The sequence below is a fragment of the Chrysoperla carnea genome, chromosome 1 (genome assembly GCF_905475395.1).
Source record: "Chrysoperla carnea chromosome 1, inChrCarn1.1, whole genome shotgun sequence".
NCBI lineage: Eukaryota > Metazoa > Arthropoda > Insecta > Neuroptera > Chrysopidae > Chrysoperla > Chrysoperla carnea.
Window position 1 is genome coordinate 111,390,570 of NC_058337.1, and position 19,394 is coordinate 111,409,963.

Genomic DNA, 19,394 nt, shown 5'->3' on the forward strand with positions numbered 1-19,394 from the left:
TAATTTTTTTGTAAAACGTATTTATAATTACCTACACTTTCGTGAATCCAATGAAATTCCATAATGCCTTTTGATAAAATCGTTGTGTTGACTTACTGGACTTATGTCCTTTAATTCTGAGGGGGGGGGGGGCATAGGGCCTCAATAAAGGGACGCCATAGAACTCGATTTGGCTTCATCGACTTGTTTTCTTCCCAAGAAAAGACATTGTAAACATTTGTTATTATAGATCGAATTATGTAGAATACTTTTTAACAGAATTTACATTGATTTTTCCCCTAAAATAATCTGTCCGATTTATCGTTCATTTAAAGCTGGTATAAACCGCACACAATAATAAAATTTCTGTTCGCAGTTTTTTGAGGTGAGGTCCACTAATCTAAAGTGACTAACTTATGAAAAAAAAAAAAAAAATTAAATTACCCGGAAATTTTTATGATTACGATCAAAGATATTGTAATAGTATTTTATCTATGGTTACGATTTTGAAGTAAAAACTGAAGGCGGTGGATTCAAAAATATAATAACTTTTCTCTTCACTTTTGAAATCGGCTGTATTGGGCACCTCATTTACACATTTCATTCAGATTTATCATTTTTCACTTCCATTTAATTTATCCCAAGAAGTCGATCATATTGAATCCTTTATTTCAAATTTTGAAAACCGCATGTTGTAATCGATATAAATAGTGAAATGAGACTGAGGAATCAAGAGGCGACATTTGCATGCATGCCAGTTGAGTAGATGGTGGTGTAAACCGCACCTCGATATTTCGAAAAAAAATGTAAAATGTATATACCCTCTAAAACTTATAAATTGATTAAACTCATAAAATTCTTTACTCGATGTTCCGAGGTTTCGAGGTCAGATAACCATGCTGATGTCGCAATTCAATATCAAAGACAGTACAATAAAAATTCCATTTTTCGGAGATTTATTTGGTAGTAGTTTAAAATGATAATGATAATAATACATCAGATAATATGATAGTAATATTCTGACAATAATAGATACATCAAAGTGATGGCTAATTTTATCATGAAGAATAGTTATCTACTCTTCAATCTTCATGAACATATGATCGCATAACACACTTCATAACACTGTTTCATAACCTAAAAATTTACATAAAGTTTTTTTCCAATGTTTAAGTTTGTAATTTATCAGAAAATATAAATAAACAAAAGGTAATAATCAAACAAAAGCATACAGCACTATGACTTTTGTTTTTTCATCCATTGAATCATCACCCAAAGAAAAAAATAGTTCTAAACTTTCAACTACCGGAAAAGTTCTTATTGGAATTACAGGTTAATAAGTTTTGTCGTTTTATCTGATTTTTTAAATACAAAAAATTGTGCTTTATAGGAGGGGTAGCTGTTGCACTAACTGCAATATGTAGTTCATTCGTCAGCCCAGCGTTAAGAAAAATATGTCTACCTTATGTACCTGCAACCGATTTACAAATCAAAAATGTTATGGAGGCTTTACGAGGATCTAAAGGAAAACTAATTGACCTCGGATCTGGTGATGGACGAATTGTACTTGAAGCAGCGAAAAACAACTTTGAAGCTCACGGTGTGGAATTAAATTTTTGGCTTGTTTTATTTTCCAAATTGTCGATTTATAGACAAAATTTTACCCATAAACCACAATTCTTTTGTACTGATTTATGGAAATTTAGCTTAGCACCGTATAATAATATTGTTATATTTGGCGTCGAAGAAATGATGAAAGATCTAGAAAATAAAATCGAAAAAGAAGTAAAACTTGGAAGTAAAATTGTTGCTTGTCGGTTTCCATTACCCAATTGGGAACCTATTACCACACTTGGCACCGGCGTGGATACTGTATGGGTATATCTGAAAAAATAAGTTCCTTGAATGTATAAATTATTGTAAATAAATTTCTTATCTAATATAATAAACAAAATACTTTTTTAGCTTAGCATCCATATTTAGTTTTTAAGTAAAAGACAGTTTTAGTAAATTTTTCTCTATAAATGCTAGTTCTTATGATGGATAATTTCCTATAGACGTGTTTAAAATAAGCTGTTTATAATCAGCACAACACGAAACATATAAAACAACTATTTTCAAACAAGTTCTTAAGCGTATTTGAGAAAACAATAGATTCATTTAAATTGACTTTCTGAAGATTCTTCGGATGTTTCTTTTAAAGGAAAATTCACTCCCCAGCTCCTGATCCCATTGTAATGATATTTTTATACCATGTATAAGAAATATATATAGTATATTAAGTTTAGTCCCAAGTTTTTATACCATGTATATGAAATATACATAGTATATTAAGTTTAGTCCCAAGTTTATAACGCTTAAAAATATTGATGCTACGAAAAAAAATTTGGTTTAGGTGTTCATAGAATCACCTAATTAGTCAAGTTGAAGTTAGTTAGATATCAAGTTGAAATTTTTATATGTGCTTAAGAAGTAAAAAGTGAGGTCGAGTTCGTAAATGAGCAACATAGGTCAATGGGTCTTGGGTCCGTAGGACCCATCTTGTAAACCGTTAAAGATAGAACAAATGTTTAAATGTAAAAAATGTTCCTTATAAAAAAATAAACAACTTCTGTTTGAAACATTTTCTTGTAAACATCACTGTTTACCCACGAGGGCGCTAATAAGGTGAAAATTTTGTAGTATGTATATATATGGGAATCAGTGATGTGTTTGTGGCTATTTAAGAGTGGAAATCTTTCTTTATTTACGTGACGTCAAAAAACAAACGATTGCGACATCAAAACTGTCTATACATGGTATTTCAACAATTAACTCAGTCAATTTTTTGTTTTCACTTGTTTTAAATATAAATAATTTCATTATTGGTTATTGCTGCCCTCTACAAAGATTTGAAACGGAGCACCTATGAGCCAACTGCTGTTTGTTTAAAATACTTCTAGTAAACATCACTACATAGCAGCACAATCGATATAAACATAACCTAAAGTTACTGTGTGTACCCATGTATGTACCTGTCAAACAAAAATCATATTTACATTAAAAAATGTTTAATTATAATTTCTAAAGATGTCGTATAAATCATATGTTATGATTATGAATTTTTTGTGAAAATTTTCAAAATATTTTTTTTTCTTATTATTTACTGATTGTTATTCCTAAGAATTTTCAAAATTCATTGCCACAAGCTATCTTAAGTTAGACTAAATGTTTCTCATAATTTATTTATCAAAATGAATAACTCAAATGTTTACGCTTAAAATAGATTAATATTGACCAACTGAAATATGTATGAATCTAGTATAAATATGCCCACCTATTATTTAACTTTAAAAAAATTTATTAAAACAATTATTACTATAATTTCGTGAATCAAAAAGTCGAATTAGTCTGACTTTATCGATAATCTTGATAAGAGTGGTATAGATCAAAAGATCTTGGCCTGACATTGACAAGGACAAACGTAGTAATTCTATAACTTTTTCATATTTACCGAAATTTTAAGTGTATTTTTATCTATTTTTATATAAGGTCAGTAGTATTTCTTATCATTATTAAATATTGTTAACTGACGATAAAAAAAATACTTCATTTTCTATTTATAATTTTAACATCATTTTTTATTTATTTAGAAAAGTTTTTATTGAGAACACAATTTTTAAATACAGAGCTTCAAATATGAGCTTAACCGTAGAAATAGTTAAAACAATACCATATCCAGATCAAAAACCAGGAACTAGTGGCTTACGGAAGAAAGTTAGTGTGTTTCAAAAAGAAAATTATACTGAAAATTTTATACAATCTATATTAGATGCAAATGGAGAAGCGATTGTTGGTTCGACTTTAGTTGTTGGTGGTGATGGAAGATATTTTTTAGAAGAAGCCGTAGCTATCATAGCTAAAATTGCAGCTGCTAACAAGGTAAAAATTAAATATTTTGTTTTTGAATGCCAGAAATTAACAAAAACTTTATTTTTAGGTGTCCAAATTAATTGTAGGACAAAATGGTATATTTTCAACACCAGCGTGTTCACACATTATTCGAAAATATAAATTATTAGGTTTGCTTCATTTTATTTAAAAAATACTTAATATGCTTGCTTTTCGATATGGCAAAGCGATGCCGTGATTTTCGAGATTATTACTCTGACGGAAAATATTGGGGAATAAAATAAAATATTGGGGGCCGAAAATTTAAAACTTTAGAATTTATATCCAAAGAAATATTAACAAGTGAAAACAAACAATTCACTGAGTAAATTGTTGAAATACCATGCAAAGACAGTGTTGATTACTGTATCACATTACACATACATACATGTCACACATATATAACTGATATCCCCATATAATAAATACTATACAATTTACGCCTGATTTGCGCCCTTGCGGATAAACAGTGATGTTTACGAAAAAATGTTTCAAACAAAAGTTGTTTATTTTTTGATAAGGAAGATTTTTTACATTTAAACTTTTGTTCTATCTCTAACGCTCTAACGGTTTACAAGATGGATCCTTCGGACCCATAGGTCAAGACCCAATTGACCTATCTTTCTCATTTACGAACTCGATCTCACTTTTTACTGAATACGCTGTAAAAATTTCAGTTTGATATCTTTTTTCGTTTTTGAGTTATCGTGTTGGCAGACAGACGGACAGACAACCGAAAATGGACTAATTAGGTGATTCTATGGACACCTATACCAAAATTTTGTTCATAGCATCAATATTTTTAAGCGTTACAAACTTGGGACTAAACTTAGTATACCTTGCATATTACATATATACATCGGATAAAAATAACCGAGGGAGTAGATAATTAAACTACAGACAATTTTTTTAATGATCTAAAATCGTAATCTGATAGTAATCCAATCAACTCGGTAGGTTGACTTTTTTATCAATCTTTGTATATACAATCATAAAAAAAAACTGATCCCTTATTGTATCTCCTGATTTTAGACCACTTACTTATTAATTTTTACAAACACTTGTTATGTTATCAATCGATGTTTATAGATAATATATTTTATAGGTGGAATACTTTTAACTGCTTCACATAATCCTGGTGGCCCAACGGAAGATTTCGGCATTAAATTTAACTGTTCAAATGGTGGCCCAGCTCCAGATGCTGTTACAGAAGAAATATTTAGTTTATCGAAAAAAATTGAGTCGTATAAAATAGTGAACGGCTTGAATGTGTCATTATCCACAATTGGAAAACAAAGTTTTGATGTTAGTACATTCACTTTTGAAATCGGCTGTATTGGGCACCTCATTTACACATTTCATTCAGATTTATCATTTTTCACTTCCATTTAATTTATCCCAAGAAGTCGATCATATTGAATCCTTTATTTCAAATTTTGAAAACCGCATGTTGTAATCGATATAAATAGTGAAATGAGACTGAGGAATCAAGAGGCGACATTTGCATGCATGCCAGTTGAGTAGATGGTGGTGTAAACCGCACCTCGATATTTCGAAAAAAAATGTAAAATGTATATACCCTCTAAAACTTATAAATTGATTAAACTCATAAAATTCTTTACTCGATGTTCCGAGGTTTCGAGGTCAGATAACCATGCTGATGTCGCAATTCAATATCAAAGACAGTACAATAAAAATTCCATTTTTCGGAGATTTATTTGGTAGTAGTTTAAAATGATAATGATAATAATACATCAGATAATATGATAGTAATATTCTGACAATAATAGATACATCAAAGTGATGGCTAATTTTATCATGAAGAATAGTTATCTACTCTTCAATCTTCATGAACATATGATCGCATAACACACTTCATAACACTGTTTCATAACCTAAAAATTTACATAAAGTTTTTTTCCAATGTTTAAGTTTGTAATTTATCAGAAAATATAAATAAACAAAAGGTAATAATCAAACAAAAGCATACAGCACTATGACTTTTGTTTTTTCATCCATTGAATCATCACCCAAAGAAAAAAATAGTTCTAAACTTTCAACTACCGGAAAAGTTCTTATTGGAATTACAGGTTAATAAGTTTTGTCGTTTTATCTGATTTTTTAAATACAAAAAATTGTGCTTTATAGGAGGGGTAGCTGTTGCACTAACTGCAATATGTAGTTCATTCGTCAGCCCAGCGTTAAGAAAAATATGTCTACCTTATGTACCTGCAACCGATTTACAAATCAAAAATGTTATGGAGGCTTTACGAGGATCTAAAGGAAAACTAATTGACCTCGGATCTGGTGATGGACGAATTGTACTTGAAGCAGCGAAAAACAACTTTGAAGCTCACGGTGTGGAATTAAATTTTTGGCTTGTTTTATTTTCCAAATTGTCGATTTATAGACAAAATTTTACCCATAAACCACAATTCTTTTGTACTGATTTATGGAAATTTAGCTTAGCACCGTATAATAATATTGTTATATTTGGCGTCGAAGAAATGATGAAAGATCTAGAAAATAAAATCGAAAAAGAAGTAAAACTTGGAAGTAAAATTGTTGCTTGTCGGTTTCCATTACCCAATTGGGAACCTATTACCACACTTGGCACCGGCGTGGATACTGTATGGGTATATCTGAAAAAATAAGTTCCTTGAATGTATAAATTATTGTAAATAAATTTCTTATCTAATATAATAAACAAAATACTTTTTTAGCTTAGCATCCATATTTAGTTTTTAAGTAAAAGACAGTTTTAGTAAATTTTTCTCTATAAATGCTAGTTCTTATGATGGATAATTTCCTATAGACGTGTTTAAAATAAGCTGTTTATAATCAGCACAACACGAAACATATAAAACAACTATTTTCAAACAAGTTCTTAAGCGTATTTGAGAAAACAATAGATTCATTTAAATTGACTTTCTGAAGATTCTTCGGATGTTTCTTTTAAAGGAAAATTCACTCCCCAGCTCCTGATCCCATTGTAATGATATTTTTATACCATGTATAAGAAATATATATAGTATATTAAGTTTAGTCCCAAGTTTTTATACCATGTATATGAAATATACATAGTATATTAAGTTTAGTCCCAAGTTTATAACGCTTAAAAATATTGATGCTACGAAAAAAAATTTGGTTTAGGTGTTCATAGAATCACCTAATTAGTCAAGTTGAAGTTAGTTAGATATCAAGTTGAAATTTTTATATGTGCTTAAGAAGTAAAAAGTGAGGTCGAGTTCGTAAATGAGCAACATAGGTCAATGGGTCTTGGGTCCGTAGGACCCATCTTGTAAACCGTTAAAGATAGAACAAATGTTTAAATGTAAAAAATGTTCCTTATAAAAAAATAAACAACTTCTGTTTGAAACATTTTCTTGTAAACATCACTGTTTACCCACGAGGGCGCTAATAAGGTGAAAATTTTGTAGTATGTATATATATGGGAATCAGTGATGTGTTTGTGGCTATTTAAGAGTGGAAATCTTTCTTTATTTACGTGACGTCAAAAAACAAACGATTGCGACATCAAAACTGTCTATACATGGTATTTCAACAATTAACTCAGTCAATTTTTTGTTTTCACTTGTTTTAAATATAAATAATTTCATTATTGGTTATTGCTGCCCTCTACAAAGATTTGAAACGGAGCACCTATGAGCCAACTGCTGTTTGTTTAAAATACTTCTAGTAAACATCACTACATAGCAGCACAATCGATATAAACATAACCTAAAGTTACTGTGTGTACCCATGTATGTACCTGTCAAACAAAAATCATATTTACATTAAAAAATGTTTAATTATAATTTCTAAAGATGTCGTATAAATCATATGTTATGATTATGAATTTTTTGTGAAAATTTTCAAAATATTTTTTTTTCTTATTATTTACTGATTGTTATTCCTAAGAATTTTCAAAATTCATTGCCACAAGCTATCTTAAGTTAGACTAAATGTTTCTCATAATTTATTTATCAAAATGAATAACTCAAATGTTTACGCTTAAAATAGATTAATATTGACCAACTGAAATATGTATGAATCTAGTATAAATATGCCCACCTATTATTTAACTTTAAAAAAATTTATTAAAACAATTATTACTATAATTTCGTGAATCAAAAAGTCGAATTAGTCTGACTTTATCGATAATCTTGATAAGAGTGGTATAGATCAAAAGATCTTGGCCTGACATTGACAAGGACAAACGTAGTAATTCTATAACTTTTTCATATTTACCGAAATTTTAAGTGTATTTTTATCTATTTTTATATAAGGTCAGTAGTATTTCTTATCATTATTAAATATTGTTAACTGACGATAAAAAAAATACTTCATTTTCTATTTATAATTTTAACATCATTTTTTATTTATTTAGAAAAGTTTTTATTGAGAACACAATTTTTAAATACAGAGCTTCAAATATGAGCTTAACCGTAGAAATAGTTAAAACAATACCATATCCAGATCAAAAACCAGGAACTAGTGGCTTACGGAAGAAAGTTAGTGTGTTTCAAAAAGAAAATTATACTGAAAATTTTATACAATCTATATTAGATGCAAATGGAGAAGCGATTGTTGGTTCGACTTTAGTTGTTGGTGGTGATGGAAGATATTTTTTAGAAGAAGCCGTAGCTATCATAGCTAAAATTGCAGCTGCTAACAAGGTAAAAATTAAATATTTTGTTTTTGAATGCCAGAAATTAACAAAAACTTTATTTTTAGGTGTCCAAATTAATTGTAGGACAAAATGGTATATTTTCAACACCAGCGTGTTCACACATTATTCGAAAATATAAATTATTAGGTTTGCTTCATTTTATTTAAAAAATACTTAATATGCTTGCTTTTCGATATGGCAAAGCGATGCCGTGATTTTCGAGATTATTACTCTGACGGAAAATATTGGGGAATAAAATAAAATATTGGGGGCCGAAAATTTAAAACTTTAGAATTTATATCCAAAGAAATATTAACAAGTGAAAACAAACAATTCACTGAGTAAATTGTTGAAATACCATGCAAAGACAGTGTTGATTACTGTATCACATTACACATACATACATGTCACACATATATAACTGATATCCCCATATAATAAATACTATACAATTTACGCCTGATTTGCGCCCTTGCGGATAAACAGTGATGTTTACGAAAAAATGTTTCAAACAAAAGTTGTTTATTTTTTGATAAGGAAGATTTTTTACATTTAAACTTTTGTTCTATCTCTAACGCTCTAACGGTTTACAAGATGGATCCTTCGGACCCATAGGTCAAGACCCAATTGACCTATCTTTCTCATTTACGAACTCGATCTCACTTTTTACTGAATACGCTGTAAAAATTTCAGTTTGATATCTTTTTTCGTTTTTGAGTTATCGTGTTGGCAGACAGACGGACAGACAACCGAAAATGGACTAATTAGGTGATTCTATGGACACCTATACCAAAATTTTGTTCATAGCATCAATATTTTTAAGCGTTACAAACTTGGGACTAAACTTAGTATACCTTGCATATTACATATATACATCGGATAAAAATAACCGAGGGAGTAGATAATTAAACTACAGACAATTTTTTTAATGATCTAAAATCGTAATCTGATAGTAATCCAATCAACTCGGTAGGTTGACTTTTTTATGGTCTATGGCGATTTCTCTTTCTCAAGGCTACCAAAATTTTCACGATCGAGTTGCCATGTTTATACAATCTTTGTATATACAATCATAAAAAAAAACTGATCCCTTATTGTATCTCCTGATTTTAGACCACTTACTTATTAATTTTTACAAACACTTGTTATGTTATCAATCGATGTTTATAGATAATATATTTTATAGGTGGAATACTTTTAACTGCTTCACATAATCCTGGTGGCCCAACGGAAGATTTCGGCATTAAATTTAACTGTTCAAATGGTGGCCCAGCTCCAGATGCTGTTACAGAAGAAATATTTAGTTTATCGAAAAAAATTGAGTCGTATAAAATAGTGAACGGCTTGAATGTGTCATTATCCACAATTGGAAAACAAAGTTTTGATGTTAGTACATTTATTTTTAAAATAAAATTCATCTGAATTACATTTCTTTGATTTTCAGGTTCAAGGTAGACAATTTGAAGTAGAAATTATTGATAGCGTTCAAGATTATTTAGAATATATGCAAGAAATCTTTGATTTCGATAAATTGAAAACTTTGATTAAAGGATCTAAAGAAAGACCATCGTTTAATGTTTTAATTGATTCCATGCATGGAGGTATTTTTCAATTTTTTTTTCATTGTTAGAAGAAATGGAAATTAGAAGAATATGATTTTTTTTAGTAACTGGACGATATGTAGAAAAAATATTTAAAGAAACATTAGGCTGTGGAGAAAAAAATGTTACTCGCACAAATACATTACCAGATTTCGGTGGATTCCATCCAGATCCAAATTTAACATATTGCAAAGAATTAGTACAAAAATTGCAAGACGATTGTGCTTATGATTTTGGAGCTGCATTTGATGGAGATGGGGTAAGATGATTGAAACTTTAGTAAACTATTTGCATTTCAACTCATCTACTAATATAATAATCAAAGTCAAATTTCTGAAATTATACACCTCTTCTTATTAAGAGACTATGGCAAGGCAGCTATGGATTTTTGTTTAAAAGATGTAACATTTTCCACGCCAATCTCTGGCGAATCCTGACCCATTGCTTAAATTAGCTTATGCTTTTGTCTGTCACCACCTACCCGCCTTCATTGTTCATACACTTGTCAAAGCAATCGAATATATTTTATGATAATAAAGGATGTAACATTTAACATCGTTCAACTCAATCATGTTCGTTAACAGACTCAGTGTGCCATTAAGAGGTTAATATTGCAATTATTCAGCGTTTACAATTTTTAATTTCAGGATCGTAATATGCTTTTAGGAAAAAAAGCATTTTTTATAACTCCAAATGATAGTTTAGCAATACTTGCGAATAATTTAGAATGCATACCTTATTTTAAGAAAAATGGTGTATTTGGATTTGCTAGATCAATGCCTACAGCTGCTGCTGTCGACAGGTAGGTAGTTTATTATGTGTTATCAAGTTTCCCCGGATCCTTATACAATGGAGTCTCAAAAATGTGAATATTCATAACAAGTTTTAAAAATTAATTATAGGGTTGCTAAAAAATTAAATACAGAAAATTTTGAAACACCAACTGGATGGAAATATTTTGGTAATTTAATGGATGCAGATAGAATAAGTTTATGCGGTGAAGAAAGTTTTGGGTGCGTTCATTTTACATTTTATCCAGTTAATATATTCATTTACGAAAAATTTACCTTACAGAACAGGGTCAAATCATATTCGTGAAAAAGATGGTATTTGGGCAGCATTAGCTTTCTTATCAGTTATTCAACATACAGGAAAATCTGTTCAAGAACTGTGTGAAGATCATTGGAAAGAATTTGGACGTAATTATTTTACACGGTACGATTATGAAAATTGCGCTGAAGCTCCATGTAAAGATATGATGAAACATTTACAAGAGTTAGCTGATACGAAAGCTTTAATTGGTAAATCATTTCCAACGACCGGTCAAACTTATACGGTGAAAGAAATGGATAATTTTGAATATGTAGATCCAATTGACAAATCTGTTGCCAAGAATCAAGTAAGTTCTTTAATTTTATATTGTAATATGAACTCTGACATTCTTAATAACTGTGTTATAGGGAATTCGAATTATTTTCGAATGCGGCTCTCGTATTATAGTTCGTTTATCAGGTACTGGCTCAAGTGGTGCCACAGTTCGACTTTATGGTGAAAATTACTCTCAAAACGAAGTTTTAAAATCAGCTCAGGTAAGCTTCTACTAATTAAACCTGTAGAGTACTCTCTTTGGATTAAATTCGTCCTTTGGAAGAAAATATTAACCTGAATAAAATATTGTTGTTTGTTTTAAGGATATGTTGAAACCCATTATTGATATTGCTCTTGAAGTAACAAAATTAAAAGAATATACTGGAAGAGATGCTCCAACTGTTATTACATAAATAAGTTTTATTATTTTATGGATAATTTTTCATTTTGAATGGTTGATTATTGCTAAATTCATTTGTTATTATGGTATTTCAAGCTGCAGCACAGAGAAAATATGTATTTTATTTGAATATATTTGTACTTGCGGTTAATAAAGTTTAGTTTTATTTGTTTAGTTTAATTTTTTTTTAGTACAACACCAATCACATTCGAATTTATTAATTGCGCATGCCCTGTTTAAAATCGAATTTATAATCAAATTAAAAAAAAAAAAAAATTGTAATACATTCTGAACACTTCGGTTAAATAAATTACTCTTATTATGAATGTTACTCTTTGCTAATTTGGTGGCGGACTGCACAATGATACTTTCGCGTGTCTACAATTTATACAGTATATATCTTCGATAATATTTATACTTCGGTTAAAATTCTTCAACCGTGTGGAGTAGTTAAGTACAAAAATGATATGTAGTGTATTTTCAAAGATTGATATACTATCTTATGCAATTAATATGCAGAACTATAAGTGCCTTTGTGTCAATGAAAAAGATATAGAGAGTCATTTTATAAATTTATTTTTGGAGAATGAATTTTAGATTGTCTTGTCTGGTCTAGTCTACTGTAATATGTCTGTGGATATCAATAGTACCAAATCATGAACTGCCCAGGTATAGTTCTTATATTCTTATATCCAAGAAGACAATAAGTCTTAATATCACCAAAATTGAAAGTTTTGGCTTATATCCGAATTAAAAATAGCTTAGAGATCGTATCTAAACTCACTTATTTGCTCTTATAACTCCTATATAAACTTACTGAAATGTGTGTTATTTTATTATTTGGGACTTTTGCCAACGAGAGGCGCTAAAAGTTTTCTATAATTATAAACAGGTACAGGTTAATAGTTTAGATGACTGATTGTATAGACATACTCTTTGGATATATTGCACGAGATGTTTATCCGATATTTTGACTTTTGTTTATGACGATTCTATACTAATTTTAAATTTTTTGGATTCTGATGACGTCATAAAGTTAAAAAATTTTATTTTTTTGACAACACGATCCGATCTTATTGGAATTCTTTTTGAAACCCACTAATTTTGGGTCATTCTTTTCAGCTGTGATGACAATTTTTCGCTAGCTATCACTTATATGCTTTATTCCGGGACCAGGACTCCACATTCTTGAAACCTATTAGAGGTAGGTTAATTTTGATCAGAAATTTGAAAAGTATGACCCAAATTTAGTAGGATTACATACTTGGTTTATCAAAATCGGATAAAATTTGAATGTGATAGAGCAAAATTAAATTTTTTGGATTCTGATGACGTCATAAAGTAAAAAAATTTTATTTTTTTGATAACACAGGCAAATTCGATCCGATCTTATTCGAAGTTTTTTTGAAACCCACTAATTTTGGGTTATTGTTTTCAGCTGTGATGACAATTTTTCACTACCTATCATTTATATGCTTAATTCCGGGACCAGGACTCCACATTCTTGAAACCTATTAGAGGTAGGTTAATTTTGATCACAAATTTGAAAAGTATGACCCAAATTTAGTAGGATTACATACTTGGTTTATCAAAATCGGATAAAATTTGAATGTGATAGAGCAAAATTAAATTTTTTGGATTCTGATGACGTCATAAAGTAAAAAAATTTTATTTTTTTGATAACACAGGCAAATTCGATCCGATCTTATTCGAAGTTTTTTTGAAACCCACTAATTTTGGGTTATTGTTTTCAGCTGTGATGACAATTTTTCACTACCTATCATTTATATGCTTAATTCCGGGACCAGAACTCCACATTCTTGAAACCTATTAGAGGTAGGTTAATTTTGATCACAAGTATGACCCAAATTCAGTAGGATTTCATACTTAGTTTATCGAAATTGGATAAAATTTTAATGTGATAGAGCAAAATTAAATTTTTTTTGGATTCAGCAATTTTTCGCTAGCCATCGCATCGCTTATATGCTTAATTCCGGGATTCTTGCCACCGGCGCTATGTACTCTCGTTACAGCCAACCGGTCCAGTGGCCGAGCTCGCTAAGGCGTCTTAGCTTGCTGTGATCACTGGCTGGGAGGTTGCGGGTTCGAACCTAGGCAGCGGCAGTGTGAACAAAAATAGTTAATGGGGTGGTAAATTGATCACACTGTCGTCGCTTGGGTAAGAACGAAGTAACCGACTCCATCCACATCATGAAAATGTAATTGTATATATTCGAATGTATTTGAAATAAATAAAGATTAAAACATAATGATGTGGGTGGCCTCTGTTAGAGACAAAAATGTCTGATGAACGGAGGTAAAACCCCATTATTATTATTGTTATTACTCTCGTTACAGCCCTGGAATCGGAATTTACAGGAAGTTTTCAATTCACATTTTTTTAGTCCACGAATTTTTTTTTAAAAAGTGTATTTATAAATGTTTTTCAAATAAATTTGAATTGATTGGAAATTCAAATTACGTTAATTATGTTATTCCGATTCATTTTATGATTCATTCCATTTGTAGTATATGATTCAGAATCAGACCATGCAAACGAATTTTGTATGCGCATATAATATTCTAAAAAGTACCATTGTTTGCGATAATTAAACTTCGTTGTGTTTTAAACTGATTGAATTGTTAGATTGATTGAATTTTAATGTAACATATTTTATGAGGTGTTTGAAAATAATCAACGCAACGGATAAACAATAATGTAATTCTTTCAATCGACAAGAACCTAAATAATTTGTTTATACATATAGTTTTGTAAGTGCTAAATTCTTCTAAAATATTAGCACATAATCTTTAGCGGAGATTTAAATTTAGACAGTCATAATAATAATTATAGAGTAACATGTAGGGCCCTGGATACAATTTACCTTGAATCAGTCTTTAATATACTTACTAGAAGGCAAGCAACCGAAATAATAATTATCCATGTGCATTTATTTTTGGGTAAAATAGAAATAGCATTTGTTATTGTTCGCAGAAAAAAAAAAGTTCATATTTTACAAGTTGCCAACTCTTTGTTGTATTTTAAATCACATTCTACGTAAATAATTGCTTATTTGTGAGTATTTGTTTATGTTTTAAACATAATGTAAATAAATTGAAAACAAACAAGTGACTGAGTTAATTCTTTAAATACCATGTATAGAAAGTGTTGATTATGCAATCGTTAGTTTTTTTACGGCATGTAAGTAAAGAAACATAGCAACTTTTAGATAGCCGCAGTCGTGTATATAAAACATGGCTGTGATGTCACACACATATAACTGAAATTCCCATATAATACATACTATACAATGTACTAACCTTAATTTGCACCCTCGCGGGTAAATAGTGTTGTTTACGAAAAAATGTTTCAAAAAAAAGTTATTTATTTTTGTAGATATAAGTAAATTTTTTACATTTAAATTTTTGTTCTATCTCTAACGGTTTACCAGATGGGTCCTACGGACCCAAGATCTCAACATCACTTTTTACGCTCTGATCCCAGACAGACAAACAGACAGACATTCAGGCGGACAACCGAAAACGTATTTTATGAACACCTATATCAAAACATTATTCGTAGCATCAATATTTTAAGTGTTTTAAGACAAATTTAAGACTAAACTTTGTATACCTTGGTATATTTCATGATATAATAAAGAGGAAGTAAGATTTGAAAAGACGAACAGCCATGAACCATCAATCAAACAAAGTTCTGTATCGTTTTGCAATTACATGCCTCCATTGTTGTTAAATGAGTTCCCTGATATAAGTTAGTTAACACAATCATACAATCGATGGAAGTGATCCTACGCACATTGGGGTGTGAATCATGATACATTATGATATTGTAACATGGCTCACAAGTTTTAACCAAGAGCTGTTTAGATATTTAAATTATCAGAAAAATACAATTTATGTTTAAGGAATAACATTGTTAAAAACAGAGACTATTTCAATTGTTATATTTGGCTTTAAAAAATACACAAATGTAAATTTTGATCCGTGGTACAATACTCTCCCCTACAATGCGTACTGTTTCAAGACGTTTGTTGTACACATTAAAACTAAATAATAAATTTTAATAAGTAATCAAATAGCTCCTCGCGACTCGCGTTGAACACCGCACACCGTTGAAAGTCGCACATTCACGTACTAGCACGATCTTTTTTTTTTTATTCATTTCTTTTAAAATAACAATAACATGTCTTGATCAAGAATTAGTGTGGACTTGCGCGTGGTACACGTTTTATCATAGCGAAAGACGTGTTACAACAATAACACGCCAAGTTAAATCTGCGCCAATTGTTGTATTAGTTTGCGAACATTTTTTTTGAAAAGTTTTTATTTTTTTGGTTTGAAAGTTTTTTTGTACGAATTTGTTGTTTCTTTTAATTTGATTATTCGAAAGAAATTTATTGACAAAGTGCGATCGATTTTTGATCAGTTTGGTTGTTTTTTTTTTAAGTGAAGTTTTTTATATTTTTGTATTATTGAAATTTAAATTTTAGCGTGAGTTTCAAATTTTTTATATTTAGCTTCTGTCCTAATTAACAACTGCTAAAAACATAATGAGTTTATTAATCTCTAATTGAATTGTAGGATACTTAACAGCCCGACTAATACTTTCTTTATGAATTCGTAGATAAATTATAGTAAATCTTATATTCTATAACTTTGCTCCTGATAAATAAATCTAAAAATCACAAATATGCTTTCCTCTAAATCACAAAGATTTGCCTATTAACAAAAATGATAATTTGATAAATTCTAGTAAAACGCAACTTTCTTCATGATAAATTTTACCAATAATATTCAATATTAACCCAAAAATTTCAGATTATGCGGATAGTTCTTCCTTTATAACTCCATTTTCTACGCTATAATTCGACTGCTCATAAATTTATAGCCACTTTCTGTCAAAATTACAAGCTTATAATATTTATTGTGCAAGTTATCGGGTGCTAGAAATGACAAAACACCGATAAATATTACAGAGTGGTGTGAGGTATCATTGCCACTCCTCGCCTTCTAATAAAGAATGATTGATTTTTAATCAAAAAATTTTGAATAGTTTTTTGCGTTTTTACCAAAACTATACGAAGTCGCCCGCTAATGAGGAACCATTCACCGTAAAAATAAATAAACTGTATATACATGAATTTTTTTTTGACACCTGGAAATGTACAATTTTTTATTTTGATTTTCGGGTTGAATACTATTATCTTCTATCAGGAAATTAAAATATAGATAAACGGCTTAATAGATCCTGAATTAAAATTTGGTCTGTCCCAAAATTTTATTTAAATTTTAAAAACCCCAAGTTCATTTTAATGATGTAATTAATAATATTTGTCAATGACCTGTGTGTGTGAATGATTGAAGACGTGCTGATGTTTAAAGCATGCATAGATACTTTTTTCTGATTAGTTGTTAAAGATAAAATTTTCAATTAATTTATGATTTGTAGTATTCGTCTAGTATATGACTTCAGACATTGAGGCACACATTTCAAAGAATTTACAAATATTTACATATAAATTAATTGATTTTTCTTATAAATTAATATAAAAAAAATTAACTTTCTTTTAAATTCACAAAACATTGACTTACTTTGTTTATAGCATACTAGAGTGATACCCACCCGCTTCGTCGGGTTTAAAAGTAAAGATTGATAAAGATTGCTCTCGCTTATCCCCTTTCTATAACACTCGAAATAATGGTAAGGATTGTTTTACACAGGTAAAATATATGAATGCTTTTCTATTTTTTTAAATCTATAATGGTAATTATTCATTGAGTATATCAGAGAAGATGGCTGTGAAATATTTTATATTGACTATTTTTACAGAAATCTGTAATTTATGGTAATCACAAATATCAAATTAAATTAAATTTTTTTATTTTTTTTTATTATATTTTTATAAATTATAGTTCATGTGTTATTCTGATATATCAGCTATATTGCTGTACAGTTTCATTAAAAACCATTCACTAGTTTAAGCGTGAAAGCGTAACAAACAAACAAACAAACATGCTTACTTTCACATTTATAATTTATAGAGATATGAAGTTTCGAATAAATTCACAGTCTAAATAAGGGTTTTGTTGTTTCAATTGTTTATTGTTTTAAGACATTATTATTACCTATAATTTAAGGTCTATTGTATCTTACAATTATTTTATAGATAGATTATTTAGTTAGATAAAATCAAATAAGCGAATAAACATCTGGTTATTAAAATTTAAAATACATATAATTAGTATAGTTTGTGTACTAAATTGTTTTGTGAATTTAACGTGCATTCATCCATTTTTAGTAAGGATGCCTTTAAGGTAGGTTCGAACGCTAGGTTAAGTTTAGACTTGTAGTTATTATTTGTAACTTATTTTCATCTTTGATGATGAATTTTGTTATAACTTCATAAATGTAGACGAAAAATAAGAATATAATTTTTCGATATCTGCCTTAGCTTTCGAAATATCGAAAGCTAAATATTTAAGCGCCTTAATTGTTAAAAAATGAAAAAAAAAAAAAAAAAATTGTGAAATACTCAAATACAAATACAAAATTGGGAAATTTAGTTTTTCAACGCCCGCTTTAGACGGTGTCTGGTGTAGCGGCACCTTATACGCACTCCCTAGGGTCGATGCTGATATCAGATTATGTTATGATGTTATTAGTATGCGTTTGATAAATTTTATTTTACTTAATTAAAATTAATTAATGTAAATAAAATTAGCAAAAATATTCATAAAATTAACTCGGGAAAAATGAATTTACTCACCTGGCTTAGTTAAAATCGCATTGTTAATATCTTAAATATTTAATTACTTATATTTATACAATGATTCAATTACAAATATGTATTTATTTGCCTTGACTTTCAAAGATTGAAATTCCTAAAAATTCTCATTTGACAAAAGCTCAAAAAGATTGGTATTTTGACAGGTATTTCTAGATTTCATACAGAGTTCCAGGCGATATCTCTTAAAACTACCCAATCCTTAAATGTATTCGATTTTTGGATTTTTTGGGTCAAAATTATTTTATACACCAAGTTTTTCAATTCAATTTTTTCAAGAATCATTTGTTTAGAGTAATTTTTAACCTAAATTATGAAAAATTCGTATCAATTTGTCGATTTGACGTTTGGTTTCTGAGATGCCACATAAAATCTTAGTCAAAAGGCGAAATATTAGACTAATTTAAGTTTATTTTACTTTTTGTGTTCCTCACTTGCACTTCCAAGTAGACAAATGATCCAAAGTAGGCAAAGAAATAAATTAAAAAATAATCGTATGAGAAGTTACAATTTTTAATTACCCAAAAAATGAAAATTTTCTGCACCTGTAGACGAGAAAATTTAGCATTTTACTATTATTGCCCTCGTTTGCGCATTAAAAATAAAAGGTTTGTGCGAGGGTTTTGGGGGTCGCTGAA

General features: G+C 29.4%; 4 protein-coding genes across 4 annotated transcripts; all 4 read left to right on the plus strand.

The window, feature by feature from the left end:
• Nucleotides 1-1,055: 1,055 nt before the first annotated feature.
• LOC123306000 (ATP synthase subunit C lysine N-methyltransferase-like) lies at nt 1,056-1,924 on the plus strand. The gene is made up of 2 exons (XM_044887860.1): nt 1,056-1,311; nt 1,370-1,924. The coding sequence occupies exons 1-2, from the start codon at nt 1,218-1,220 to the stop codon at nt 1,873-1,875; spliced, it is 600 nt and encodes a 199-aa protein (XP_044743795.1). The 5' UTR covers nt 1,056-1,217; the 3' UTR covers nt 1,876-1,924.
• Nucleotides 1,925-3,318: 1,394 nt separating this feature from the next.
• Nucleotides 3,319-5,720, plus strand: LOC123293520 (phosphoglucomutase-like). Its single transcript, XM_044874374.1, has 5 exons — nt 3,319-3,510; nt 3,612-3,900; nt 3,959-4,040; nt 5,015-5,214; nt 5,700-5,720. Exons 2-5 carry the CDS (start codon nt 3,658-3,660, stop codon nt 5,718-5,720), a joined length of 546 nt encoding a protein of 181 aa, XP_044730309.1. The 5' UTR covers nt 3,319-3,510; nt 3,612-3,657.
• Nucleotides 5,721-5,743: 23 nt separating this feature from the next.
• LOC123306001 (ATP synthase subunit C lysine N-methyltransferase-like) lies at nt 5,744-6,612 on the plus strand. The gene is made up of 2 exons (XM_044887861.1): nt 5,744-5,999; nt 6,058-6,612. Exons 1-2 carry the CDS (start codon nt 5,906-5,908, stop codon nt 6,561-6,563), a joined length of 600 nt encoding a protein of 199 aa, XP_044743796.1. The 5' UTR covers nt 5,744-5,905; the 3' UTR covers nt 6,564-6,612.
• A 1,400-nt stretch (nt 6,613-8,012) lies between these two features.
• On the plus strand, nt 8,013-12,093 carry LOC123305985 (phosphoglucomutase). Its single transcript, XM_044887832.1, has 11 exons — nt 8,013-8,198; nt 8,300-8,588; nt 8,647-8,728; nt 9,768-9,967; nt 10,026-10,182; nt 10,248-10,441; nt 10,830-10,984; nt 11,085-11,195; nt 11,257-11,581; nt 11,643-11,771; nt 11,874-12,093. Exons 2-11 carry the CDS (start codon nt 8,346-8,348, stop codon nt 11,961-11,963), a joined length of 1,686 nt encoding a protein of 561 aa, XP_044743767.1. The 5' UTR covers nt 8,013-8,198; nt 8,300-8,345; the 3' UTR covers nt 11,964-12,093.
• The last annotated feature ends 7,301 nt before the right edge of the window (nt 12,094-19,394 follow it).

Excerpts from the sequence above, each read along its gene's own strand:
- LOC123306001 (XM_044887861.1), top strand. The coding sequence starts at position 5,906 with ATGACTTTTGTTTTTTCATCCATTGAATCATCACCCAAAGAAAAAAAT. Across the intron at positions 6,000-6,057 it reads AGTTCTTATTGGAATTACAG|GAGGGGTAGCTGTTGCACTA; the intron begins GTTAATAAGTTT and ends TGTGCTTTATAG.
- LOC123293520 (XM_044874374.1), top strand. The coding sequence starts at position 3,658 with ATGAGCTTAACCGTAGAAATAGTTAAAACAATACCATATCCAGATCAA. Across the intron at positions 3,901-3,958 it reads AAATTGCAGCTGCTAACAAG|GTGTCCAAATTAATTGTAGG; the intron begins GTAAAAATTAAA and ends CTTTATTTTTAG. Across the intron at positions 5,215-5,699 it reads TTGGAAAACAAAGTTTTGAT|ATACATCAAAGTGATGGCTA; the intron begins GTTAGTACATTC and ends TGACAATAATAG.
- LOC123306000 (XM_044887860.1), top strand. The coding sequence starts at position 1,218 with ATGACTTTTGTTTTTTCATCCATTGAATCATCACCCAAAGAAAAAAAT. Across the intron at positions 1,312-1,369 it reads AGTTCTTATTGGAATTACAG|GAGGGGTAGCTGTTGCACTA; the intron begins GTTAATAAGTTT and ends TGTGCTTTATAG.
- LOC123305985 (XM_044887832.1), top strand. The coding sequence starts at position 8,346 with ATGAGCTTAACCGTAGAAATAGTTAAAACAATACCATATCCAGATCAA. Across the intron at positions 10,183-10,247 it reads AATTGATTCCATGCATGGAG|TAACTGGACGATATGTAGAA; the intron begins GTATTTTTCAAT and ends GATTTTTTTTAG. Across the intron at positions 11,772-11,873 it reads AAGTTTTAAAATCAGCTCAG|GATATGTTGAAACCCATTAT; the intron begins GTAAGCTTCTAC and ends GTTTGTTTTAAG.